This window comes from Serpula lacrymans (genome assembly GCF_000218685.1).
Source record: "Serpula lacrymans var. lacrymans S7.9 unplaced genomic scaffold SERLAscaffold_5, whole genome shotgun sequence".
Taxonomy (NCBI): Eukaryota; Fungi; Basidiomycota; class Agaricomycetes; order Boletales; family Serpulaceae; genus Serpula; species Serpula lacrymans.
Genome location: NW_006763294.1, coordinates 1,284,013 through 1,310,023, shown reverse-complemented (window position 1 = coordinate 1,310,023; position 26,011 = coordinate 1,284,013). Strand labels below are relative to the sequence as shown.

Sequence of the window (26,011 nt, the reverse complement as noted above, 5' to 3'; positions counted from 1 at the left end):
TTGCGAGCTTCTGTCGCGCTTGATTTCTCTTGGGGTGAAAGTCGTCACGGACGGGTAGAAATGGAACTACGACGAGATACGAGTTTAGGTATTTGTATTTGGTGATAGACGAGCTTCATTCCTACATACCTTCATTATCGGTTGTATTCTTCTTACGGCGTACAAGCTCATCATATACATCGGTGGAAAGTTCTTGGAACTGCTGTCTGGTCAAACGTGTGAGTTTCTGCCTGGCAGTGGATCGGGAATTTGGGGCGGCTAGAGAAACAAAGAAAGCACAAAGGAATGAGAGACAAACGATCGCACGAGCCGATTAGACATACCCCTTGCAAGATATGATGCCAAATAACGAGATAGCTCGTCAAAGTGAGTCCTCGCAACGAAGCGTGGGTCAAGCGACGGCATAGCAGGTGCATTGCTGCTTTTATCTCTGATGGGGCGATAGGATTCCGTGCGATAATTGGAAATGCCAGAGAACGTTGTTGGTGTTGGCGACGACGAACGGGTGGATTGGACGCGCTTCATCGTTGGTGGACAGTTTACACCGTGGAGGTCGTCGTGGTCGATGAGCAAAAAGGACCTAACACTCGCTCGTCTGCCTGCCTTTGGACGGGTTGTGGCAAGGCTGGTGGGCTGGAGTTGCAATGCCGCATCCTCGTTGCACAGTCCAATCTCAGATTTTACACATCTTCCCACGCCCGCTATTCAGGGAAAGGCCCCTTTACACGCCTATACAAGCACAATACCAGCTCATGAAACAAGCAATGCAACAATGTGAACACTATAAATGTCTGCACACACGCCGAGAACAAGACAGCTATTAAGGCATTCTTTTCATGTACAAATCCACGCCATCACCGAGCCTGAGAATGCATTTCCGAGCGATTAAATTGCCAATTCTCGCTACTGCTTCTTGGATTCTCTCTCCAGTTTACGTAGTGCGCGTTTCCGGATGGATTTATGTAGCCCATGTGTATAGCCGATGAAGAGGCTCTTGATTCCAACGACATGAATCAGATAATCAAGAACCGCATGGCTCCAGTAAGGCGTCAATGTCCCAGGTCGGTTCGTATGGGCTGCTCCGCAAGAAAGAGAAATCTTGGACAATGCAGCTCGAACGTAGTCAGCGGGAAGCGGAACAAATAAGGATGCTCTGCGGATATTGGACATTTTGGACACCTATAGCATTCGGACGTCAGGCTGTTATATAGAAAGCAAAGGGGCGTAACTCACAACAAAGTATGTGTTGAGATGGTGAACAATAATATTATGAGACTTGACTTCCTCTTGAAGAGCGCTGCTAAATGTGGATACGAAGGATTTGGTGGCAGAGTAGGGCGCAAGCATAGGTGACGGGATAGAGCCAGCAAATGACCCCAAGTTCAGGATCAAACCACGTTTTCTACTCAGTTCGAATGAGCCATGCTAAAGAAAAGCCTGGTGACATAACGTACCGTTGTATCATACCAGGAAGGACTAGGGACGTGACGCGCATAGTTGCGTTGATGTTAATCGCCACGATATCCTCTATGTCTTGGGTGGGTATTTCGACAAAGTAAGTCGGCATGGTATGTGATTTGCCCACACAGTTGACTAAACGAACGTACACACAAAATATTGTGAATTTAAACTCGATAAGTTTTCAACACTATGCGTGTCACTTACTCAAAATGCCAATATCCAACTCTGCCATAGTAGATTTCAGACCCTCATATGCAGCTTCATCCTTTTTGGAGAAGTCAATTAACTGAATCTTAGTCTCCACCGAAGGACTACATTTGCTAGCTTAGGGAGCATTTATAAGAACAACGACGCAGAATTCACAGTGACTGTAACATACCAATCTCCTCTGCGACAGCAGTAAGCATGACATTATTCCGCGCGACCAGAAGAATGTTGAAGCCCTTTCGAGCGAGCTGCAATGCAAACTCCCGGCCAATACCATCAGATGCTCCAGTGATGACTATTCCATCAATGAGCATGTGACCAGCTCGAAGGTAACAAAGCAGAATTTACCTGCCCAAGAACCCTTCTTAGCAGCGAATTGCTTAAGCTGGAGATAAGGATTATTAACAGAAGGTGATGAGAGAGAGAAACGCGGACTGTACGTTTTTTCCAGGAAGAATGAATGTCTGAGCGAATACCAAAACGGTCTTGATTGCAAAACGCGTGAACGTCAAGGCGCCAACCAACAACAGGAACGTGGACAACCAAGGGCATTCATTAACTACAGGACAATTATCAGCGTGTTTTACACGAACAAATTACGACAAAACATACCAAGCGCGAGTGGTGCAGACAGACATCCTGGTAATACAACTGACATGATGATGGTCCAAAGCAAATGCAACTCCAAAGCCAGAAAAGACTAAAATCCTTGAGTTCAATTCCCGACAGCAATCACGGAACTCGCCCTAGTGGTTGTAATAGGCCTCGAGGCTTTCACCGCTATCTCTGCTACTCTTCAATGCCTATCTAGTTTTGTAGAGCAAAATACTGGAATGACATTACTGGATAGTCAGTATCCAGGCCCAAATGGTATGCCCTGAGAACACCGGCCGAGCTATCAAAGCAAGAATCAGATCCATGTGACCTCGGAATGCACCACACACTTGGCTTAGCTCTCGGTATTACTAGATTCTCAGGTCTTTAAAGGTCGGGCACCGCGATTGTTGTCGCTTTTCAACCTCTTATCGCAAGAATACAACTGAGAAATCGAAGTAATGGATATTGAACAGTGAGTCTGGTATTCAGTTTATGCCTAATGCTTCTCACTCACGATCGGCGCATAGGTTTCGCAAAGCTGGTTATCAGGCAATCGATAGAATCTGTGATTACTACTACTCTCTCCAAGGTCGAGCCGTCACCTCGCAGGTGGAACCAGGCTATCTGAGGAAAGCGCTACCAGGTAGATAACCACCGTAAACTTCCCGCGCAAGTGCATCCTCATCTTGTAAATAACAGCTCTAGCACCCACATCTGGCGAAGACTTTCAGGAAATAGCAGATGACTACCAGAAGCTTATCATTCCAGGTTTGTCCTTTGTACTATGAGGTATCGCAATCGCTTGACCAATCTGGAACGATCTTGTCGTAGGTCTCACCCACTGGCAGCATCCTTCCTTCTTCGCATATTTCCCAACAGCATGTACCTTCGAAGGCATGCTTGGTGATTTATATGCTAGCAGTGCTTGTAATCCTGGTTTTAATGTCAGAGGCTTTCGTCGTCCATATTCATAAACGCTAATCAGATTACATCGTCACCCAGTGGTCCTGTAGCCCAGCATGCACAGAGTTAGAAGCTGTAGTAATGGACTGGGCAGCTCAGCTTATCGGATTACATTCCACATTTTTAAACACCTCAGAAGTGGGAGGAGGTGTGATGCAGGTATGTGCCAGAAGCGTTCTCTCGAAATGATTCTTTTGACTAAAATCTCCGAAGACTTCTGCTTCTGATTCGGCATTGACTGCAGTTGTCGCTGCACGTTCTCGTTATATACGCGAAAATCCTAACGCTCGCATGGAAGACCTTGTGTTGTATACTACTACTCAAACGCATTCTCTTGGTTTGAAGGCAGGTCTGGTGCTCGGACTTGCATGTCGAGCTTTAGAGGTTACCGCTGAGAACAGCTTTGGACTGCGTGGTGATACTCTGCGTGCAGCTTTAGAGGAAGACATTGCAGCGGGTAAGAAGCCATTCATCCTTAGTAAGTGTATATTTCTCTGTTCAATGTATGGACAAAACTTACTTGCGGCGTTAGTTGCCACAGTGGGCACAACGTCATCTGGTGCGTTTGACTACATAGAAGAATTGGGGAGAGTAGGTAATGAACTATTTTTTTATACCGAGAACGTTGTCTGAGTACATCTCTAAAGCATCGGACTATGCTTCTCTTTGGTTACATGTTGATGGCGCATGGGCGGGAGTGTCTATGGCCTGTCCTGAGTTCCGAGAAATCTGCCACTTGGAGGCCATCAATCGTTATGCCGACTCTTTCTGCACTAATTTCCACAAGGTAAGCCACCCTCTGTTCCTGTAGCTCTAATTTGCATTGATGTATTCTGGGTCAGTGGGGCCTCACTAATTTTGATGCTTCGACATTATGGGTTCGTGATCGTAAGGACCTAACCGACGCTCTAGACGTTACGCCCGAGTTTTTACGAACGAAGCACGGTGATGCGGGTCAGTCTACACGCGTTTATATCTTGAAAATCAAATCCATTGTACTAACACGGAGCAGGGACTGTCATTGATTATCGTAATTGGCATCTCGGTTTGGGCAGACGTTTCCGGTCTCTCAAGTTGTGGTTTGTTCTTCGCAGCTATGGTGTAGAAGGCTTCCAGAAATATATCCGCCAGGTATGTTCTTTGTATGTTCTGACGTCATAAACGCCAGTATTAACATATTCCGTAGTCTGTCCAGCTGAACGAAACGTTTGTGTCAATGATTCGCTCTTCCCCACAGTTCACTCTGGTCGCGCCACCTTCTCTCGCATTGACCGTCTTTCGATTAGAGCCACAGACAACGAAACAGCCTCTCTCCGCCGAGCTCTTAAATAACTTGAACAGGTTATTCTATGGACGTATCTCAGCACGCAACGATATTCTCCTCACACAAACTGTTCTCAATGGAACATTCTGTATCCGCTTTGCCATCGGAGCTGCACGTACGACGGAGGAGCATATCAAACAAGCATTTGATATATTATCTGCGGAGGCAGAACTGACGTTGAAACATTGGGAGGAACCTGCGTGATGGATGTGTTTGTTGGGTCCGCTGGAAACTAGATATAGCTCATTTACTATCCAGAGGTATGGGACAGTGTCGTGTGTCATGACTTGTCTTGAAATTGACGGTAGGAATCAGTCGTCGTAGAAATCAAATGAGCGTTATATGTTGAAAACAGGCGTAATCATTCAGTCGCGATATCACCATATAGAAGTAAGGTAATCATGACTTTGTACGTTGCACGATAATCTACTGGTAACATGTGGGTTTCCGACTCAACTCAAAGGTGAGTAGCACATCATTTAGCTCGTTAGCTCGAAAAACAAAAGATAACTCGTGGAACATCGGCAGAACGACAAAATATCAAGCGACTTGTTACCTTGGAGGTTGCCTGTAACACGTCTATGAATCCTCGTAAAATAAGCCATATGAGCTCTTGTGCGTACCGGCAATACAGCATCAGTGTCGTCAAAGTTGCGATCGATCTAAACGTGCCAGATGTTAAACGAAATCTAGCCCCCAAAGTCATTTTAATGTTACCAAGGTTATCAAATTCTTCCCTATAATAAGTATTCTTTCTTTCAATATTTTGGAATATTCAGTAGTGTATGATTCATCTCCTTGTAATAGTTCTTGTAAAGCAATGCGAAGGCTCGAGGTCCACGGAGAAGATGAGATGAATCGCGCTATAATAATTCGGTGGTATTTTCAGTGAATGCCTTAGGTGTGAGTATTAACTGACCAGTTTTGCGATCGACTCGAGTCAGGAGGTAAGACATGGCTTGACAAATTGACGGACACACAACCAATGCAAGTGGCTCGTCATCGCCCAGAAAGTGATGAGATATAGTCAATAATAATACGTCTTGCATGTAGCTCCATGCTTCTGCGCATGCGAAAGAACCACAGAGACGTTTTGACGATATAATCAAATGCGCCAAACTAGCTGGACATGGACATAAATTGAGATATTTTCAATACGGTATACCTTTGAACTCACCTGCAGTGGGAAGGTCCGTACTACCGTTTACTATCGCAAATTGCCACAACATTTCACTACTCCACGCCTTCAAAGTATTGCTTTGATCCAGCTCGAGTTTGATAGTCGAACATGCTGCTACAGCATTCAAAAACCCATCACGGAGGGCGGGGAATGCATACGACTCGTGATAGCAGGAGTCTGGGATATGAGATAGTCTAACCGCTACTGCAGCAAGAAAGCTGAGAATAGTCTTTGTCTGGCAGAAGTCGACTACATTGGAGTGCCAAAGTAAGCATAGAAAGTTTAAGATTTGTCTGCAGAGTATGAGATCCTGGTCTTCGGCACAACGTTGTAGTTTTCTGGAGGACATTAGGTATACTTCATAAAAGTTAGTGTTATTGCTCACCGCTTGGACCTGGAGACAGCTGAAGTTGAAATATAGATCACAGAGCGAATAATTGAAATACACGAGACTTTTCGTACCTTCTTCCAAATTGTTGATAAATCCTAGTGAATTATCTTCTTGGACTTTCGTCGCAAATTGTTGTACGACCTCTGGACCAATGGAAACCAAGCCCTCAATAATATAACCGACGGCTATACCAAATATCAAATCAAAGATATAGTTCAAAAAGACGCCAAAAACCTTCATATCCATCCATGTTGCACAAGATGGGGAAAACATATAAGAGATGCGGGCAAAAAAGAGACGAAGTGATGCTATCCGCATGATTGATTAGGTGCGTTATAACCCATGTAATTTTGAGAAACACGTCCATTTCGCATAATGAAAGCTGCTTCAGGCAAGACGAAGACAAAGAAGCAATAAAGGTGGAATAAAGTTGAATTAGCGTCTGTACAATATATGTCAGTAATAGTTATAATATTAGGTAGTGTTTTGCATCAGCTTACAAAAAAGATATTACTAGCAGCATCCGGATGCTTCCTCAAAAGGGGCCCGAATGCCATATCCCATAACTTGGATTCGGGTGTGAGATCTTCCTCGCCCTCATTTTGAAAACTTAGATGATACAGCCACGTGACAGTCTGTGAGATTGTCAGCTTGACCAGATTGTTTATTGTCAGGAAAACTGACCAAATAAATAACAATGTCCGCTCCTACAGATCTCCGATCTGCCCAGGCTAGCCAGCACCATGGAAATATGTTACCCCACCGAACCAAAATCGTTTGAGCGATGTCCATAGTTTCACAAGGAGACAATGAATGAGACGACGACGATGGCTGGTCAGGATGCATCACGAATTCCAACAAACACGCAAGTGACCTAATCGCGTATGGCTGGAAAGGAGACAATGAGTCGTTTTTAAGCGCTTCACTAGACGTATTAGCGGTCTAGTAAGTTATTTCAAGAAATAAGCCATGATGAGCTTGTCGACATTTTAAACAGACACGTTGATTTGGCGAACCGCATATATAGAGATAATCATTGCACATGTTATCCTTTGTTGCAAGAGAATATCCTTCGGACTGTCGTAAATTTGGGAGGTTTCTAAAATGTTGACAAAAACGTGCTGAAGGTATTCAGACACAATATCGACCATCTCGTCAGGTTTGATGCTGAGATAGGCATTAAATACTGAGGATTACATAGAGATCGCTCACATGAAAACATCAGTTATGCTCACCTGTCATGATCCCATGAATCGTGATCAATTGGCGAATCAACTATTTGTGGGTGGACGACATATGCAGCAAATGTCAGGCATAGAGCGAGCCGCTTTGCAGCGGGAGAAGCCTGTTCTGACGACATGATACGTGGCACTAAGTCCCATTTTTCTAAGGAGATGCCTGCCTTAGCATTGATGCGATTTATTTCGCATGCACAGGACTTACCAGGTAATTGCGCAGCAGCTCGAAAAAGAACCTCCTCTCGCTGACAAGATAATGGACCAGGAGGAGATTTCGCAAAGTCTCCTTTGCATACGCTTGGTAAAGATATAGTAGCTTGACCTATTCGAACCATCAGAACATCCACCCAGCATATAATGACAGGAACCACAGTCCCCGGAGCAATGTTTTGTCCCGCAATGTTACGAAACACGCGTCTATATCCAAAGGCGAGGCGGAGGAACGAATGATGAACTGTTGGCACATGATAGATAATATATAAGCACTGCTAGTGCAGAAAACCGCCACTAACATAGTTTCGCCAGAGCGTCCATGGTATCGCGTTTCTCGAAGTGACCATCAAAACGCGACTGGCAAATACTTACGAGGAAATTGGATATTGTAGAAGAAGCATCCTGGATGACCGAGTGTAAAGATACATCCTTATAGTAAATATCAAAGTAAGCTGTCAGGTACACGGATTGACCGTGGCAGATAAAGGGACTGTCGATGATGCGCAGGGCAGCTGCGAAGGGCTAAACGCGTGGGTGTAAGATGAATCACGGCACCTTTTGAACACTACGTAAATCCAAAGATTCCAAAAGTTCCACAGCCAGTTTCACGTCCTGTACGGAAACCATAGAATTTGGGGGTTCGTTGCCGCTAGCAGGTTCCTGTTGTGATGCGCTTTTTGAAAATAAGAGCATATCCTCTATTGCAATGTCGGACTCGGGCTCAGTTTCACTGTCGGTCATTACCGATGAAAAGAAAGCTGGAGTAATCCTTATAACCCTAAGGTGGTAGTATCTTTGAAGGAGGTGGCAGTCAGTATACCGCGACTGGCACTGGATTATAGCAACGTCGCGGACATTCAAACTCAGTTCCCACCCCGGATTAGGTCTGGAAAAAAGGAGAGTTTGATCTGGAGGTTTTGTGCAGACATTTACCAGCCTCAACCAAGGAAATCGGAATGCGATTTCACCGTGCAAAGGCTACTTCATGAGGTAATCTGAAGCTCATACAGTACATGTCTTTGTTTGGGGCTACAGACCGCACCATGTGCAATGAGAAACTCTCTGTCAATGCGTGCCCAAGTCTCTGCTCGACTCTCTATTGGTAGATTAGACACGTCTCTCGCGGGAAAATGGATATGCGTACCTGTCTTATATCTTCGCGTGCTTTATCTGGCTCGCATTCGCGCGTAAAGCAGTGGCAGTGGACCATTGGCATATTGGTATAAATCACGTCCAAATCCATCCCGTCGTGACGCGCCGACGAGAAAATGCCCCGAAATGCGTCAAGAAACTCAATGGCAGAATCTGGCAGATTCAGAACGAAATGCGTTATGCAACTGCGAGTAGGGCATTCCAAATTTGAGTCCACAGTCTTGGCCGTGGTGTGTGTTGAACATAGGGCATTCTGTTGCTGCAATTTTCGGTTCGCCTTCTCCTCGGACCTTGAAAGCTTTGGGCCAGCATAAGCAGGAAATGGGTCTTGTAATGCGCGAGAAACTACAGCTGGAATGAAGCTTCGACCGTCCTCGCAGCTTATTCGCATGAGGTGCGCTACCTATCTTTGGTATTGAGCATGAACAAAAAATGAAGGACAGTGTTTTCACTGACTTTATTATCGGAAGCATTTTTTGAGAGGTACTTGGCACTATTGGGGTTGAGGTCATTTGCTAGCACTGCGCAACCTTTCTTAGCTGCCGGCACAGCAAAGGGTCCAACGCCAGCAAATACGTCAGCAATCACGTCCTCTGGCTTGAAGAGCGCTACGAGACGTTCATGCTCTGTATGCAAACGAGAATTCCAGTAAACTTCCGTGAAGTCGAAGGTAAATCGGCAATTAGATTCATGCTGATAACCGTATAACCGTAAGTACATCTAAGATGTGATGTGATAGCATCTATGCCTACCTGTTCGACCACATAATCCGGATCGCCTGCCAGCAACTCCATCTTGAAAAATCTGAATTGGTTATCAATCTTATCCAATTTATTGACCACGGTTCTGATGTTCTTATTTTTCTATCCTTGAGGTTAGGCAGTACTCTGAGCTTCAAGGTGCTAGTACCTCACATCCAGTATTATTTGTCCTATCAGGTATTTGTATGGTAAGTATTGCTTATTCAAATTGAGGTGGGCTGGCCAGGGGTTGCGATTATTGCAAGATTGATTTGGAGAAGTGGAGTTACGTACCAAGATGTCCGGTGATAGCAAAGCCTGTTGGCGACTCGTCACAGAGTTCCTCAGGAAGAACTGCTTGCAGAATCTCATCTAAGACAAAGTGATGAGCTAATGATTTATCTGATGTAAATCGGTGTTACCTGCAGTCCAATAGTCATAATCCAAGGTAAGAGTGTAAGTCGTGAGCCCGTTGGAAACCTCTTTCAAGAAACTTGAAACGTCAGGGGTAAGTGCAGCTAGCTTGCAGACAAGACGTTAATGAATGCGATATATTCGGTACAATGACCCCTCGTACCTTCCTCTGAAACTCTGAGTAGCACCAGTCTGTCTCCGTCTGGATGAGACGGATCGTACACTACGCTACGAATTTTGGGCAAGTCCATGAGAAAGCTAAAATAATTTGTGATATTTCAAGCTGTATTCTATTTAAAAAGCTCACATACCCCCTCATAGCCTGAGATTTCAACACAGATCCTGTTTTCGACGGAGGGACTCGTGCAGCGAGCACAGTAATGGTCTTACGAAAAGCATCCTTGTCCAGGCCATCCTTCATGAAGCGGTTTATAGGCGGAGAAGCGTCTATGGCTACGCGGCGAACCATGCTATTAGAAAAGATAGACAGCCTCCTGTTCCATGCGATTCGAGAGACAGCAAGCATAGAAGTATGTTTGTTCCTGTTAGGCAACAGCCTCTATCATCCTAATTTGGTCACTCCCAGTTCCGCCTTACTCCAATAAGTAGTTCGAGTTCTGACTGGCACCATCGACATTGGTAATATCGTATATCACCCGAACGACATCGGTCTGTCCCTCTTTATCAAAGCTATTGCAAGTGTTCTCCACGGCTGTACGGTTATACTATAGTGGCATTGACACCGGGGCGATCAAAGGATCTACGTTGACTTCCGCTCCGTCTTTCTCGAGCATTTACATATCTGAACTATGTCCACCGACCTCATGTCCCGTGAAAGCTCAGCCTCAGTATCTCTAGTAGCACCTGAAGTGCTTCGCCATGTTGTCGACGTCCACTGTCATCCGACCGATTCTGAGATATCTCCTAATACAATGGACAAGCTACCAATAACTATCTGTGCCATGGCTACGAGGATGGAAGATCAACGTCTTGTTCGGGACCTAGCAACTGCCTATCCTAGCAAAGTGATGCCCTGCTTTGGTGATTTTGAACCTAGCATTTGATCAATTACTTGTGTGTCTAATCTGAGTACCCTTGCCAGGCTATCACCCTTGGTTTACTCATTGGATAGCGTTGAAGCCTGTTCATTCAAAGGAGGAACACTACAGGGGTATATTTGCTAACTCAGAGCAAAATGCCGAGGAATTTTCCAGATTGCTTCCCTTGTTGCCGGACCCGATCCCACTGGAAGATGTCATTTCTGATTTACGTCGGAACCTCCAAAAATTTCCTAATGCTATGCTCGGTGAGGTTGGTCTTGATCGAATTTCTCGAGTCCCATACGACTACTTTGCTGCTCCTCGGGAATTGACCCCTTTCGTCATTCCCTTCGAGCACCAGCTTGCTGTACTTGAGGCACAAATGGAACTAGCCGTAAAATTGGGACGTCACATCAGCATGCACAGCGTCAAAGCTCAGAAAGCCACCTGCGATCTGCTACAACAGATGCAAAGGAAATATGGCGAGCAATGGAACAGGGTCAGTCTTGATCTGCATAGCTGCGGTTTTAGTCCTCAGATGTGGAAGGACGTTGAGGTACGCTTCTATGTTAGCTGTTGCCCGTTACCGTCAACCGACAGTATACCCTAATTTCTGATCAAAAATCTTCTCAGGGCAGACATGTGAACGTCTTTTTATCACTGTCAACTGCTATCAACAGCCGATCCCCTAACCACCGAGCTTTATTGGCCGCTTGTTCTCCTAGCCGGATTCTTGCTGAATCTGACTTTCATCAAATAGATCAATGCGCGCAACGGGCATGGGACATGGTTGTCACTATCGCTGAAGTCAAAGGTTGGCAGGTAGAAACGACATGGGAAGAGGATCTCGATGAAAATCATTGGGGTGTGGTACGACATCTAGAGGAGAATTGGAAAACTTTTCAGAAAGGGAACCATGCCACTGCTCCTAAGAAGTCCCGAGGTCGAAAAGGAGTCTAACCAGGTACAGCCTGAACTTGGGCTAATCACACATATTTTCTTGGCGGGAGGACATCTCACCGAGTAAATGTATTTATCTCTTTCTGTTCAAGCACCACGCAGTAATTTTGAAGATTGTAATATAAAATATTTCTAAACACGTATGTTCTAAAAAGCTCAACTGTTGTCTATGATTTTTACTCCCTTTGTAGCGAATTAGTCAAATTTCTTTGCATGATTAATGTATATGCAGCATAGTCTCTTGCCTTTTCTCTTTGTCACCCTTCTCGCATTTTCTACGTCCCCAGACCAAGATATAGTTTTCTTTATAAGCATTCAAACGTATATGACTTTATTCTATCATTCTCAGTCCCATCCTCTATAGCATTGTCAGCCTCATACCCATTTCCAGTTTCACTGTTGGGCTGGAGTGATACCTATAACCCTGAGATGGTAAGTAGCATTCTTGAAGGTAGGCGACTGGCACCACATATCGTCGGGTCGCAGACATTCAAATACAGTCAGGATTGGAAGGGGTCTGGATATAACCACTTGGAAATGACTTATTACAGGCAGAATTATCGTAGACTGAGCTGAGGAATGAACAACATCACATGGGGAGAATTAGAGTAAAAACCAGGTGTAATCTGGTATAACTAGAATACCATAGGATTCGTTTGTTTTGTCAAAGGATCGATTGGTGCAAACTCCCAGCATCTGTAAGAGATAGTTAGCACCGTAGTGTCTGCTTTCTTCGTAGCACTGACCCTGCATGTTCTTTTATCAAGGAAGGTAAGGCGGCAGCTCCCTGCTCTGTAATGGTGGGCCAATGTGGGGATGTGCTGGTATCGTGATGAGAAATGACAAACCTACGGTATGGTAGGTGAGCCTCCGATGCGATAACCGTTGAAAGTGTGCTTACGGTAAAAGGAAGGTGATATCAGAGTGAGATGCGAACCACTCCATGTTAGCTGAAGTGAATGATTGGAGATAAGTCAGATGACCAAAATTCGGTATAAGAGGAACGGCTCACCTTGGATCATCGGACGAAGGTCCTTATCGGAGATAAGGCTAGATATGTAGTCGAAAGATAGGAGGTTGAGCTACGTCCATTCGTAAGTCACAATTCTAGAACGTCGAAGCGTGAGCCTTACCTGAACTTGCATCTTTACTATCATGGTAGGTGCGAATTCAATGCCTTGACGCAGGGTAAGCGAGCAGTAAGATGCTGGGTTCTATAGAAGATACTCAGAAGCTGGACATCGTAGGAATATAAACACTGGTCGAACCTTGGTCCAAGCATCGAGCTTGGATTCAACTTGGTCCAGTGCTTTGTGTACAAATGTGAGATCGGGATGACAATCAATGCTCACTATATCTCTCAGTGCTTTACCGCCTGGGAGAGCCAATGAGAAGAAAAGCCTGTCGCCTGTGAGAGTAGTGAGAGGTCGATCACTTGTTGGTATTCAAACAGAAGCCTGACCTTCTAAGTGAGTCCTAAGTAATTTACATAGAGATGTTATATATTTCAGGAAGAAAATCGTTCTCGGGTTGTTTGAGTTAAGCAAAGGCGCCACTTGGTGTACATTGTTGAGACCACGAATAAGCGTGTTCTGGAGTTCCGTAAGAAAAGAGAAGAGCTGGAGAGTCGTCAAACCATACCTTCATGAAAGCCATCAAGAAAGGCAATGCTTTTCTCGAGCTACCACGTAAAGCATTAGTAAAGTCATTATCTACATGAGGTAAATAACTTCACTCTAACGAGTCGAGATTATCGGGGATGCTGGGAAGCATAGGCAAAGGGAAGAGAATGTCTTTGCAGGACATGTTAGGCAGAGATTAATGGGATGAAGTGCGTACATGGTGAACTCGAAACTGGAAGTTCTTATATCGCTTCCCCACAGGTGCAAGTGGCAGCAGATGCCATGTTAGATGGAAAATGGCCACCTTATCCACAGCAAAATCGTTAGGTAGCCATAACGATATTCAGACAAACGATACCAGCAAATGGGGGCCACTTCAACATTCATTGGCATTTCAAGTTATTTTGTTTAATGATGGCGCCGTCGCGATGAAAGAAAGAAGGCGCGAGGCCGCACGTGACACAAAGCAAGCACGCCATAGTGATCTCGAGCACGCAATCGGCTGAATACATATAAGAACTTGGACTGAATGAAGTAGCAATCTTTTGCGCCTCCACTATGCCTATTTGTCCTCCAAAGGTTTCATCCCCTTGTCTATGGCATTGATACCCCAACATCATCGGTCTATAACCACGATGCAAAAAGGTTCACGAGCGGCATTCGCATATCTAGTATAGGCTTCCCTATGGTCCACTGTAGCTCCATGGCTTCGTTACATTCAAGGCATATTTGGATACGTTGGTATACCTCGCGCTTCCCCTTCGATTCCCATTGCTGCTGTCGCCAAAATCGGATCATCGGTCACCACCCTACTTTTTCTCACCCGCCATTATATCGCTCTCGCTGATGGTCATCCCTCTTATTCGTGACTTATCATTTATCTATACTCTGTTCGTTGACTTATTCACGGTCGATAAACAGGACGATTATATTGAAGTAGAAACTTAATGTCGACCTTTGTTGCATGTTCGGTGGGTGTTTAATTCAAGTTGGTGCTCCGCTTATCAGCGCTCTGAATCGGTCGACGCTACCCGAACATTTACGACCCCCAAAATATTCTTCTGCCTTGTTTTCCTTGGCTCACATGTGTACTCCAGCGCCGGCGTATCTTATTGGTGTTACTCGCCTTATTACATACGATGGTTGCCTTCCATGGAAGCGATAGGCCCGTTTTTTGCATTCTCAATTCCGAATTGCATTCCGGTTTTACTCAAGGCGCTATCAGTTCCTCAATCATTGGACCTAGCACCTGTTCAGACGTGACGCGGATCTTGTGTGTTGTGTTCCTTTGTTTTGTTTCTTACACGTATCAGTCTTTTGTACGTATCAGCATTTTGCTATAAATTCACGGCGTTTTTGCTCTATGCCTACATCTCGTCTGTTTCACCTGCAAATTTCACCTGAACATGAGCGTTTCTCCTCCTGCCGTCTACCTCAGCTTCTCTGACTCTGATTCTGGGTCGGGCACTACCACTCCATCATCTATCGAGTTTTCAACGCCTACACATTGTTTTCTACCGCCCCAATGTGCCGATCCCGCCTTTCTGAAAGACTTCGCATCCACCCTGGAAAGGGGTGCTGGCGATAAAGTCGTCCTTTCTTTACAGAATAGCGGTCTTCACCAAAGCTTTGACGATATGAAAGCTGTGATTTCGCATGCTATTACTACACTAGCCAAGGTTGTCGCTGGTGGCTCAGATGAGCAAGCATTTACCCTTGATCAACGATGGAGCAAAGTTTCGAGGGAACTTGAGGGTATGATAATTCTGAACATATGAAATGTTGGTATTGAAATTAAACGAAACGTCAGGGAAGTCATTCTCATACTTTACGGACTCCTCGATGTGTGAAGACCAGGTTGCTTTAGATGAGGTAACATCTGCACATGATTTTAAAGCGCAAGAGGTAAGCACTCATCGACGTGAATTGACTACTGTGACACTGAACATGATGATATTAGTACACCCCTGCAGAAGCGCTTCGCTTATTTTCTTTCTCGTCCTTCCGCTCTATTTATTCCGTTACCACCTCTTGTGGTAGTTACACTCTACATTGCTTGGAACGTCCACGTGTCTCATTCCCTCCCCTTCTTCCTCCCGGCGAGTCGAGCGCACCTTTCGGTGTGCCCATGACCTCTGAATGGCGGGACCTTTGGGCGGCCTGGGATCTAGTCACCCTTGGTATGATTCCCAAGCACATGTTGCACCAAAAGCCTATCGACTTGCGGCACAAGTGTTTGTTCTACATCGGACACATTCCTACGTACGTATATCGGTTCAATAACCGGTTCATTTATTGAGTCATTCATGTAGATTTTTGGACATGCTTTTATCGAAAGCATTACAAGAGCCGAATACGGAGCCTAAGAATTTTACTGTTATCTTTGAGGTTGGTCGTATTTTGTGCTGTGGCTTGATCTGGAAGCTCACGTTTGATGTTGTAGCGCGGGATCGATCCTCATGTCGATGATCCAGATCATTGCCACGTAAGCCGAGCTCCCTCACAATTGTTCTAACTTTGACTTAACTTTGACGCGTCCTACATAGTCGCACTCCGAGGTGCCAGAGGCGGATGAAGATTGGCCCACCCTCACCACTATTCTCTCGTTCCGTGACCGCGTTCGCGCTCGTCTTATGAGATTGTACGATGACATCAAGTCTGGGAAACGAACTATCAATCGTCATATTGCACGCATGTTGGTCATGACACTTGAGCATGAAGGCTTCCATGTTGAGGTAAGACTCGATCCAACGTTTTGCCGTTGATGGCAGATGACAGATGGCCTTCATACATGTAGACTCTGCTATATATGCTCATCCAGCGTGCAGGGACAGGAACCCTGCCTCCGCCAGGCTTCACTATTCCGCCGTGGGCTGCATTGTCAGAGCAGTGGAATAATTCCCTCGAGCCTCTTTCGGCACCTACCGTAACCCTCGGCCCAACTACTGTAGTGCTTGGGCATGACGACTCTGAAGGAGATGATCTCATGTCCGGCATTTCTGAGAGCGTCGACGGGCATGAATTTGGTTGGGACAACGAGAGCCCTGCAAGGGCTATTGAAGTCAAACAGTTCAAGATCGACTGGCGCCCTGTAACAAACGGCGAGTTCCACGACTTTTGGAAAATAAGTGGTCTAGTGAAGATGCCCGCAAGCTGGGTGCAGGAGGACGAAAATATCAAGGTCGGTAAATCCGACAACTTTAATGGACTGTGAACTCATTTATGGGCATCAGGTTCGAACTTTGTATGGACCTGTACCCATGGTCGTTGCTCAGCACTGGCCAGTGCTTACATCGTACGATGATCTCTCGATGTATGCCCAGTCTAAGGGTGGTCGACTTCCTACCGAGCCTGAGCTGAGACTGTTCTTGGATAAATACGAGGTTGGGCACGACGGCGGTGCTAATGTTGGTTTCAGAAATTGGCATCCTTTTCCGTGAGTGTTTTTCTTTCTTTCTGTTTATAAACTTGGCTGGCTGATTTAATAACGCTTAGTCCCACCACGGGTTGTGAGGAATTTGGAGGACGTGGCTCGAACGGCGGTGTCTGGGAATGGACTTCTACACTATTCGATGGACATGATGGGCTTGTACCAACTAAACATTTCCCTGGGTTAGTCCTTTTATATTTTACCACAATTGCAGATTTATTGATGTATTTTATGACTATCAGATATTCTACCGATTTCTTTGACACTAAGCACCAAATTGTTGTAAGTTGTTCTTGCGAGTGTAGCAACATCTTACGATTTTTCTGACGTTGCATTCTCACAGCTGGGAGCATCTTACGCAACTATTCCCAGAATTGCCGGTCGACGGACGGTTCGCAACTTCTACCAGCGCAACTATCCTTATCCCTGGGTTAGTGCGAGAGTTGCCTATGATCTGTGATGTTCTTGAGCGCTTGAGCCTGTGAAACTCTGTTACCCATATCTGTGCCACCTGTCATGATCATGCATCTTCTATTCATCTTACCAATTACCTTATTACTACTACTGTCTGTACTATTTGCTATGTATGTATAGGACTTGAATATGAATTTCCTTGAAACCACAACGGTTACGGCAGCTTCAAGCTCAGTAAGGTTTCTTTGTGCACAGTTCTCGCGTGGGTCACCATGAGGGTTTCCATTTCAGGACTTGTGTTGTCTGCATGTATCAGTAAGTACCCAAGCCAGCCTCTTGATTTCTAACGACCACGACTGACGCGATGCCTGTCGTACAATTCACGCCCTTTTCTTCCCTTGTGCAGCCTGCTTTCTGGCATGATCTGACACGAATGAAGATCGATGTTCTCCAGTTGTCTGATGAAGAAGTACCAGTGATAGGATCATATACAACGGGGCGGTCAATCACAGATCGAGAAACTGGCCAAGAAATACCTCTTGGCTGTAACCTGGCTGTAGGCGGAGAAGCATTTCAGAAATCATCCCAGTCAGAGCCCTTCACTTGATCACTCGTGTTGGATGGAACTGAACAATCATTCAGGTTGCCGGCATTCTCGGTTGCTGCAAGCGGTATATTCAAGAACTACAACACGATCGAAGACTTCAAGGCCTCTGATAAGACCGCGTTTTTTAACCAGGCTTCTGAAAAGGTGTGTTTCATGTAACTCACTGCGCGTGTTGTCGTATCTGATCGCTTTGATTAGATATGGGATAGCATTGTCACAAAGAAAGATACCTCCCTCTTGAATCAGTTCTTACTGATTACATTCGCGGATCTCAAGAAATATAGATATTACTACTGGTTCTCCTTTCCTGCGTTCGCTTCAAAACCTTCCTGGGAGATATCTGAGAATGGCTGGAAAGCTGCAGCAGAAGAGTTATCGCCCAAACAAGTATGTCAATCATTTTTCGTAGCTTGGTAAATGCTAATCAACCTAAAGTTGACTTCTGTATACAACCAACTTCACGAGCAAACAAGACCGTTTTTCCTTGTTCGATTGTCAGAGGATGGTGCAGAAGTCGCGGGTGTAGAGGAGTATGATGAATTTTTCGCCAATGTAGCTCCTGCGTCTGTAAGTCAAACTAGATTTCTTCGTAGTCCTCATGTCTGGTCTCACTGTCATGACAAAATCTCCGAACAGCGAACCGTTGGTTTCATCGATCCATCCGCTATGGCAGAAAATCCAGGATGGCCTCTGCGTAATCTCCTGGCTTATCTTCGAGCCACGCATGCAGCGGACTCCTCTTCTGTACGTGTTCTATGCTGGAGAGATAGCGAATTGCCATCTGCCGGTAAACCTTGGAGAAGTCGCTTTGCAATTGTGACGAGCCCTGCTGCTGCTGATCCTACAGCAAAACCTAGCGCTGTTGGTTGGGAAAAGAATCCAGCTGGAAAATTAGCTCCTCGGATGGCTGATCTAGCACCTATGATGGACCCAACCAGGTGGGTGCACCAACTTAATTCACTATCCATCTAACCCATCGCATTCGGATAGGCTCGCAGATCAAGCAGTCGACCTCAATCTCAAGCTCATGCGATGGCGAATCTTGCCCTCTTTGGATCTAGATAAAGTGGCATCCACGAAATGCCTACTGCTTGGTGCTGGTACTCTTGGGTGTTACGTTGCACGTACGCTTATGGTATATATACATGTTTCTTCTACTATATTGGTTTGTTCTCATATGTGTGTGCATATAGGGATGGGGTGTTAGAACAATTTCTTTCGTAGATTCGGCACGTGTTTCATTCTCCAATCCTGTTCGACAACCCCTTTTCGAATTTGAGGACTGTCTTAATGGTGGGAAACCTAAGGCGGCATGTGCTGCTGCAAGTTTGAAGAAGATATTCCCCGGTATTGTATGTGCCTTTGAAAGTGCTTGTTTCTCCAGCTGACGTGACCTCCCGCATCTCCGTAGAATGCTACGGGTTACGATATGTCGATACCCATGCCCGGTCATCCTATACCACCAGCATCAGTAGAGCAGGCTAAGAAAGACGTGCAACTGCTAGAGAAATTGTTTGACGACCATGACGTGGTATTCCTTTTGATGGACTCGCGCGAAAGTAGATGGCTCCCCACCGTTTTGGGAGCAGCGAAAGGAAAGGTTTGTCGCCTTTATGTCAACTTTATTGAGTGGACCGATGACATTGTTGCAGATAGTGATGAATGCTGCCCTTGGATTTGATACTTACCTGGTGATGCGACACGGTGCTCGTGCTTCGACTTCCTCCGAAAACCGTCTGGGCTGTTATTATTGCAACGATATCGTGGCTCCTGCGGATGTATGTATTTCCCGCACTTCCGTGATCATGTTTCTTGATCGACTTTTTACAGTCATTAACCGATCGGACTCTTGATCAAATGTGCACGGTAACCAGGCCTGGTTTGGCACCCATTGCAGCATCCACTGCTGTAGAACTGCTTGTTTCGCTCTTGCAACATCCTGACGGGTATACCAATATTTTCTTCTTCACTACGCCTTTGCACTAATTTACACATGAATGAAAGGCTTCACGCAGCGGCCCCCGCCCCTCAAAAAGGAAATGATTTGGCAGAGCCTAGTTCATCAGATAGTGTCCTCGGCCTTGTACCACATCAATTACGTGGGTACTTGGCTCAGTTCAGGAATTTGCCTATTACAGGGGCTGCGTACGACAAGTGCACGGGATGCAGCGAGACTGTATGTCTTCTTTCATGCTTGTTCTCTCGGCATATCAATACTTTGTTTTCTAGGTCTTGAAGGCATACGAAGAAAATGGTTTTGATATGCTTCTGAAAGCCTTCAACGAGCCAGGTTATCTAGAATTTCTAACAGGACTGGATAAACTGTACGATGAAGGTGATGCGGCGCTCGAAAGTGTAGACTGGGACGAGGAAGAGGACTAGGCTCAAGAAGATTTGTAACATCTGTTTTATGTTGATTTAACTACCAAATGTTGAATACCCCACGTCCCTGTTTTGTACCAGCGGCGCTGCTGTAGTACCGTGAGTTTGAATGATATAATGTATTTCCAATGTTAAACACTACGCCAAATTAGATATCCTATATGAGACAGATGCGCACGAAAAGAAGGGGGAGGTGAGTAATAGCTGGGTCTTTGAGGGAGAGGAACTCCACCACTGTTGGGTGGACAGCTTGGAAGTAGGCATCCGAGCATATTAGCCTCTAAGGTAAAATACATAGTCCGTGCATGTAAAAAGAAAAATAAAATGGGTCTAGTATCCTGATGGTCTGGTATCTGATTTTGACGTGTCGTATGCTCGAATAAGTTTTGTTTGATCCTGGCGCCCATTCTCCGTCTGACTGAACGCGAAACCTCGATTACGCCGCATACGTTGAACAGCACGCACTTTCTTGATGGCTTTTTGGAATCTGCAAGAATGATAAGATAATATTTACTTTGAAAAGTGGAAGTGGAAACATACTGTTCTTGCCTTGGTCGGTAGTCTGGAATGTTGTACTTCTGTAGTTCTTGTGCAATATGGTACGATGCTGGGAGATACGTTCGTTTATAACTGGAAAAAAATTCAGTACTATATAAAGGTGCATCGAATCGAAAATACTTACTATTTCCAAGCTAAATCACGAGACAAGCAGAATATTGGGATGAGGAGAAGCACGAAATAGAACACAGCATCGGTCCAAAGTCGAGGAACGAGCCCATAATACTCGGTAGAAAACCCAATGGCGGGTGCAACGGTAGCATATAGCGGGAGGAATAACATGGTGAAGACAAATGAACCAGGAATTGCTGAAGATTAAATATCAATGAAGAATCCTATAAGATGAATATGCTACATACCAGCAACAGTATATTTTGTCCATAGACTGATTGATCACCAATTAGCAAGACAAAGCAAACGAATGGAGTAGGGCTTACTCCGATACCAAAGCAGCCTTTCCAAGAACAGTCAGAAGTACCGCTAAATACAGCATCGTACCCCAGAACCAATGACCCGAATCCAACCCTGTGGATTGTTTCAAGTCTCCCCAAAACAGGATAACCGAAAAGCCAAACAAAATCTTGCAAAAGTGAATATCAAGGACACTCAAAGTACAAATGACAACTTACCACACTGTGATACAAGGCATTCCCTACCCAAAGCCAAAATGCTGTTTTGGTAAAAAACGCGTTCTTCTGCCCCAGATGATATAGCTGCGGGTAGCGGTCCAGTATTCGGGCTGAGACAAATTGATCAAAGACACCGATAACAAGCGGGGGCAATACAGTGAAAACAACGTTGTACAAAGATAGTGTCCATGATTCGTAAGCAATTTGTCCGGAAAAATTGTTAAAGAATGAAAACTAAAAGCAATGTTACTTTTCCGTAGGCCAAGCAGAAGTGAAATACTTACCCAAAATTGAGTCATATATAAAGTGATATTTTTATAGAAAGAATCTGAAATAAAAGCAGATATGAATACGACAATAGACAAGCAAACAAAATAGCACACAGAGGATGAGCTTGGAAAGCCTTTGGTAGCTCCATGCACCATGGACCAGTAGAAGCTTCTTAAGATAACGGAACTGTGAAATGGCAATATCCGCAGAACGCGCTGCTTGTAGACCCTGAGAAGAAATCAGGCAATGTGCCATTTTCAAGCAAAGACAACGGACCTCAACTCCAGAGATACCAACACCTACATGGGCAGCCTGGATCATGCTGACATCGTTCGCACCGTCTCCAATGGCTAACAGAATAGCCTTCTGGTTCTTCTTGACAAGTTTCACCACCTGTGCCTTTTGCAAGGGTGATACTCGACCTAGTTCACTGTCACTTTGGCTGCCTACATGATAAAACCACTTTTCTACGTACAGCATATGACGGCCTTGCACATTAGAGCCAGTTCCAAGAACGACTTACACAGCTCTTTCTCTAGAGCATAAGTGAGACTTTTCCCATCTTTCAAGGCATATAAGTCAGGCAAACAAGGTGGAAGGGAACGATACGAACCGATTACAAGAGCGAGATCCTCTAGCTCCCCAGTGCTGCGTTGGTTCTTAATAGCAGAAAGGCGTTTATTGATGAAGTCCTGTGTGTCATGTGCATTTTCCTCATTTATAATCACCTAGAGTATCCCATTAAGTCTGGTCAAATATCTAGGACTACTTTCGACATACCAGATTCATGGATTCAGCGATGAGCCTACAGGACATGCCAATGTTAATCGCAGTTTCTTGCCTGTCACCCGTCAGCACCCATATCTGTCAATATGCACGATATGAACGTGTTCAATAATAGCAAGGCAGGCGCATGCATACCTTGATCCCTGCCATTTGTAAAGTATGAATCGTATCGGGTACACCTTCCTGTAACTTGTCCTCAATAGCAGTTGCGCCTAGCAGGAACATGTCTTTTTCGATGATTTCCGCAGCCTTGTCGAGCGCTTCACTACGACCATTGATAGTTGCAGCAGCTTGCTCATATATACCTGCCCATTGCTTGTATTCGGCTTCTGGAATATCTCGGTAAGCTAGACACAGCGTTCGCAGTCCTTCCGTAGCATAATCCTGGAAGTAAACCAAAGCGTAAGAAGATATGTAGACGAATAGAGCCAGAGACTTACCTCAAGGTGGGCGAGCGTCTTTTCTGTATATAACTGATTCTTGCCTAATCTCTCAAGGATAACTGTATCGGCACCCTTACAGTATAGCTTGATCTTCCCGTCTGGTGCACGAACAATAGTTGACATTCGCTTCCGAGTAGAATTGAATTCGCAGACATTGAGAATATCGAACTGCTGTGAGGTTCCTTGTATGTTCACAAAGACAGATTTCGGCTTGCGGGTCTGCACAAAATGTGGTTAAATTTTCTACGATATTTAAAACCATAAGAAAGCACGAACGTGGAACTGGTAACCGAGTAATTCTGCCCCCGCGACAAGGGCGGCCTCGTCCGGGCTACTTGCTTGGTAATATGTCTTGCCATCGCGGACTTCAGGAATAACAGTGTGACAAACCGCCAGCAAGGCCAAAAACTCCTTTACGACTTCGCGCTCATACTGGTTACTGGAAGCTGGCTTTGAATCCAGGAATGGGTTTCTTCCGTCACTGAGCAAAGAGTTCATCTCTTCAAAAGTCCGCCACCCCTCTTTCCCGTCTTCCTCCCCTCGCTTACTCTCATCCACGACCTCTGCATATGCTGCCCCTGCAATACTGCAACACCGGAACTCCATCTCATTCCGCGTTAGAGTGCCAGTTTTGTCACTGAATATAAATTCAATCTGGCCGAGTTCCTCCACGAGCGATGAGGTGCGACATAGTGCTGGGGTGTCTGTCTTGGCATAGTACATGTCGAGGTCAAAATTAATTAGCTGAGCCTGCTGAAATTTTACCACTTCCATGGTCACGATAAGCGAGATGGGGATGAGATTGTTGTATAAGATAATGAAAGTCAGGATGTCTGTAAGAAGGTGAGCGAGGAGTGAGAAGTGATAACAAGTTACACACCTTCAATAAAGGCCTTGGCTGACGATGATTCATGACAAGTTTGAATGAGGCTCAAGGGGGTTACTGACGAAGCGCTCACCTCGGCCACTCAGAGTGGTAGCTTCGAACAGATACCATTGTTGACTAGAATAGAACCACTGCAGCGCTATCAGTGTAGCACTCAGTAGCTCAGCACACACAGACATACCGTTCTGATGCTCGCTCCAACAGTAGATCCGATAGACAACGCCAGTAAAAAAGCAAAGAGAAATACGATATGTACATTTACCTGCCGCTCGACGGCCGTCCGCTTGATAGGGGCAGAGCTATAATAGGCTGTAAGCCTGATGAATATTGGATGGCCGCAAGGGCTCACGTTGCATTCCTCATCAGCTTGGTCTCATGACCGGTAAAAATGGCAATTCCGTAAATCCATGGTGTATTCCGCAGCTGAGCGCCTCTGAGCAGAAGCTGATCGGGGCCTAGCGGAACTTGCTTTGGTACACCGCCATCCGAAACAAGATCGAAAGTGCCTTCATACGTGTAAAGGGAGTTATTGGGATGCTCCGAGCGCAGAGACCCATGTAGTGTGGTCACTAGCTGTGGTGATGTGAGTGAAGAGGTGTGCGGTGAGCCCTGCTTGATTTTTAAGTTGGTTTCACTGCACCAAACAATGTTAGCAGTAACAATATGCACCATGTTAGGTGGACATACCCGTCTAAGTTTGATGTTTCTATATAGCAAAGACCTTCTGGTTCACTTGAGCTGATGAGAACCAGGTCTGCAGGGATAAACTCGTTGCTTTCCACGCGAACGATGTCGCCAACTTGGATATCTTTCCATTTCTTGTCCGCAAACGTGTTCTGGGTTGTGAGCACTTTGGCCTTGCGAGCATTCAACTCTGAATCTGACTGATGCCGCTTCTAAAAACGAGATAACTTTCAGCATGTTATCTGGAAAATAAAAGAACGTCGTACCAAATCCTCTTGAACTTCCTTGAATGCAGATGCAAGCAGAACAGCAGCAAGAGGTGCAATGGTGGTATACTGGTTAGTAGGTGAAACGCCGGGTATTTGTTGGATACAAGCGGTGAACAAGAAAAATAAGTTGGCGTATTTGGAGAATTGCTCTAAATTGCCAGTTCAGAGAGTATCTATGAGCAGTATTTCAGCCGACTCACCGAGAAGGAATTTTGGTAAGAAGATCGCCATGTTGTATTTACTTGTAGAGACAAAATTGGAGCAAAAGTCGAGATTTGCAGAACTGTTGTTAAGGGTAATGATTCTTTCTCCTGTCAAGATTTCCTCTCTGTGCCATGGCCATTTCCACTTCCGTCTAGGTTTTTGGGATTGTTCTCGTTGCGACGGACGCGAAAGACCAGGAAAAGAAGCTGAACCTGCGAATGGGGGCTGGCCAGGGACCTGAACTTCTTCATCGTCGAATGTCCAGCCTTGAGGAATACCGTTTCCAGGCAGACTAACAGTAGATTGCCCCGTACCTGCGGGGGGAGCAGCAGACCTCGTCAAAGGCAGACCACTTTCTTGAGACTGCATTGGGAGTGTTCTCCCGAACGCAGAGTCGGGCATGTCGTCGTCGTCGTCGTCAAAGAAAGGGTCCATGAGATGAGGTTCAGACGTGTAGGAGCCATAAGGTCCATTCCCGTGCACACTAGCAGATGGTGGATAGCCATTGTTGGCGGGCTGGTATTGGCTTGCGGCTGGATTTGCACGATGGACGAGGTTTGCAAAGTCTTCATTCATCGTTGCTGGCAACGAAGACAAGAAAAGAAAAAACAAAAGCAAGCCGTGTATGAATTGGCCGAAGGGATATGGAGAATGGTTCAAAAGCGCGGATAAGCTGCGCACTGGGTAACAGAGGTCGGATTGGTGGGAGTGCGTTACGAGCTCTATTTTGGGGTGGTGGTGGCGGCGCGAACGGGTCCAGTGTTCTCATCTACGAGGTCCAGCCCGTGGCTCTGCCACTGGTGCGATGTTTTTGCTATGATAATAATAATAATAATAATAATAATAATAATAATAATAATACTGTCAAGTGATCAAAATGTTAAGTCAGTGAACTTATGCTGTCTGTAATGTATGTTAAGTCTTTGAATCCCATGATGCATGTTTGA

General features: G+C 45.4%; 10 protein-coding genes across 10 annotated transcripts; 5 read left to right on the top strand and 5 right to left on the bottom strand.

The window, feature by feature from the left end:
- Nucleotides 1-723: 723 nt before the first annotated feature.
- SERLADRAFT_463616 (uncharacterized protein) lies at nt 724-2,345 on the bottom strand (the record flags this gene model as incomplete). The annotated part of the gene is made up of 8 exons (XM_007316602.1): nt 724-1,179; nt 1,234-1,402; nt 1,455-1,593; nt 1,666-1,785; nt 1,841-1,963; nt 2,017-2,053; nt 2,109-2,227; nt 2,281-2,345. The coding sequence occupies 8 exons, from the start codon at nt 2,324-2,326 to the stop codon at nt 904-906; spliced, it is 1,029 nt and encodes a 342-aa protein (XP_007316664.1).
- Nucleotides 2,346-2,435: 90 nt separating this feature from the next.
- Nucleotides 2,436-5,005, top strand: SERLADRAFT_463614 (uncharacterized protein; the record flags this gene model as incomplete). The annotated part of the gene is made up of 12 exons (XM_007316601.1): nt 2,436-2,737; nt 2,793-2,908; nt 2,965-3,033; nt 3,097-3,209; nt 3,268-3,387; nt 3,442-3,706; nt 3,761-3,823; nt 3,876-4,015; nt 4,071-4,182; nt 4,241-4,359; nt 4,415-4,812; nt 4,868-5,005. 11 exons carry the CDS (start codon nt 2,724-2,726, stop codon nt 4,754-4,756), a joined length of 1,473 nt encoding a protein of 490 aa, XP_007316663.1.
- Nucleotides 5,006-8,516: 3,511 nt separating this feature from the next.
- SERLADRAFT_463610 (uncharacterized protein) lies at nt 8,517-10,422 on the bottom strand (the record flags this gene model as incomplete). The annotated part of the gene is made up of 9 exons (XM_007316600.1): nt 8,517-8,670; nt 8,719-9,129; nt 9,183-9,419; nt 9,479-9,589; nt 9,641-9,705; nt 9,761-9,838; nt 9,889-9,984; nt 10,044-10,138; nt 10,192-10,422. 9 exons carry the CDS (start codon nt 10,404-10,406, stop codon nt 8,539-8,541), a joined length of 1,440 nt encoding a protein of 479 aa, XP_007316662.1.
- Nucleotides 10,423-10,475: 53 nt separating this feature from the next.
- SERLADRAFT_355308 (uncharacterized protein) lies at nt 10,476-12,129 on the top strand (the record flags this gene model as incomplete). The annotated part of the gene is made up of 3 exons (XM_007316599.1): nt 10,476-10,921; nt 10,983-11,476; nt 11,554-12,129. 3 exons carry the CDS (start codon nt 10,690-10,692, stop codon nt 11,878-11,880), a joined length of 1,053 nt encoding a protein of 350 aa, XP_007316661.1.
- A 386-nt stretch (nt 12,130-12,515) lies between these two features.
- SERLADRAFT_436303 (uncharacterized protein) lies at nt 12,516-13,686 on the bottom strand (the record flags this gene model as incomplete). Its single annotated transcript, XM_007316598.1, has 9 exons — nt 12,516-12,576; nt 12,627-12,728; nt 12,782-12,830; nt 12,893-12,962; nt 13,014-13,094; nt 13,149-13,288; nt 13,343-13,472; nt 13,522-13,561; nt 13,616-13,686. 9 exons carry the CDS (start codon nt 13,684-13,686, stop codon nt 12,516-12,518), a joined length of 744 nt encoding a protein of 247 aa, XP_007316660.1.
- A 363-nt stretch (nt 13,687-14,049) lies between these two features.
- Nucleotides 14,050-14,787, bottom strand: SERLADRAFT_463603 (uncharacterized protein; the record flags this gene model as incomplete). Its single annotated transcript, XM_007316597.1, has 1 exon — nt 14,050-14,787. One exon carries the CDS (start codon nt 14,298-14,300, stop codon nt 14,127-14,129), a length of 174 nt encoding a protein of 57 aa, XP_007316659.1.
- An 86-nt stretch (nt 14,788-14,873) lies between these two features.
- On the top strand, nt 14,874-15,557 carry SERLADRAFT_463600 (uncharacterized protein; the record flags this gene model as incomplete). Its single annotated transcript, XM_007316596.1, has 3 exons — nt 14,874-15,257; nt 15,313-15,407; nt 15,463-15,557. Coding segments are annotated over 3 exons (537 nt in total), but the record flags the coding sequence as incomplete, so codon positions are not given.
- A 73-nt stretch (nt 15,558-15,630) lies between these two features.
- Nucleotides 15,631-17,556, top strand: SERLADRAFT_447678 (uncharacterized protein; the record flags this gene model as incomplete). Its single annotated transcript, XM_007316595.1, has 9 exons — nt 15,631-15,764; nt 15,815-15,890; nt 15,946-15,987; nt 16,049-16,237; nt 16,300-16,683; nt 16,736-16,938; nt 16,998-17,114; nt 17,175-17,214; nt 17,276-17,556. 9 exons carry the CDS (start codon nt 15,631-15,633, stop codon nt 17,390-17,392), a joined length of 1,302 nt encoding a protein of 433 aa, XP_007316657.1.
- Nucleotides 17,557-17,710: 154 nt separating this feature from the next.
- ATG7 (uncharacterized protein) lies at nt 17,711-20,387 on the top strand (the record flags this gene model as incomplete). The annotated part of the gene is made up of 12 exons (XM_007316594.1): nt 17,711-17,934; nt 17,989-18,097; nt 18,152-18,340; nt 18,389-18,520; nt 18,590-18,891; nt 18,944-19,088; nt 19,147-19,305; nt 19,365-19,553; nt 19,606-19,731; nt 19,784-19,899; nt 19,958-20,129; nt 20,183-20,387. The coding sequence occupies 12 exons, from the start codon at nt 17,711-17,713 to the stop codon at nt 20,333-20,335; spliced, it is 2,016 nt and encodes a 671-aa protein (XP_007316656.1).
- An 11-nt stretch (nt 20,388-20,398) lies between these two features.
- On the bottom strand, nt 20,399-25,844 carry SERLADRAFT_491613 (Ca-transporting ATPase; the record flags this gene model as incomplete). The annotated part of the gene is made up of 21 exons (XM_007317144.1): nt 20,399-20,822; nt 20,876-20,965; nt 21,018-21,201; nt 21,253-21,278; nt 21,331-21,473; nt 21,523-21,756; nt 21,807-21,850; nt 21,906-22,020; nt 22,069-22,214; nt 22,268-22,354; nt 22,406-22,520; nt 22,573-22,656; nt 22,714-22,962; nt 23,019-23,240; nt 23,298-23,854; nt 23,966-24,038; nt 24,089-24,206; nt 24,257-24,541; nt 24,595-24,803; nt 24,858-25,009; nt 25,061-25,844. The coding sequence occupies 21 exons, from the start codon at nt 25,638-25,640 to the stop codon at nt 20,666-20,668; spliced, it is 3,870 nt and encodes a 1,289-aa protein (XP_007317206.1).
- Nucleotides 25,845-26,011: the final 167 nt, after the last annotated feature.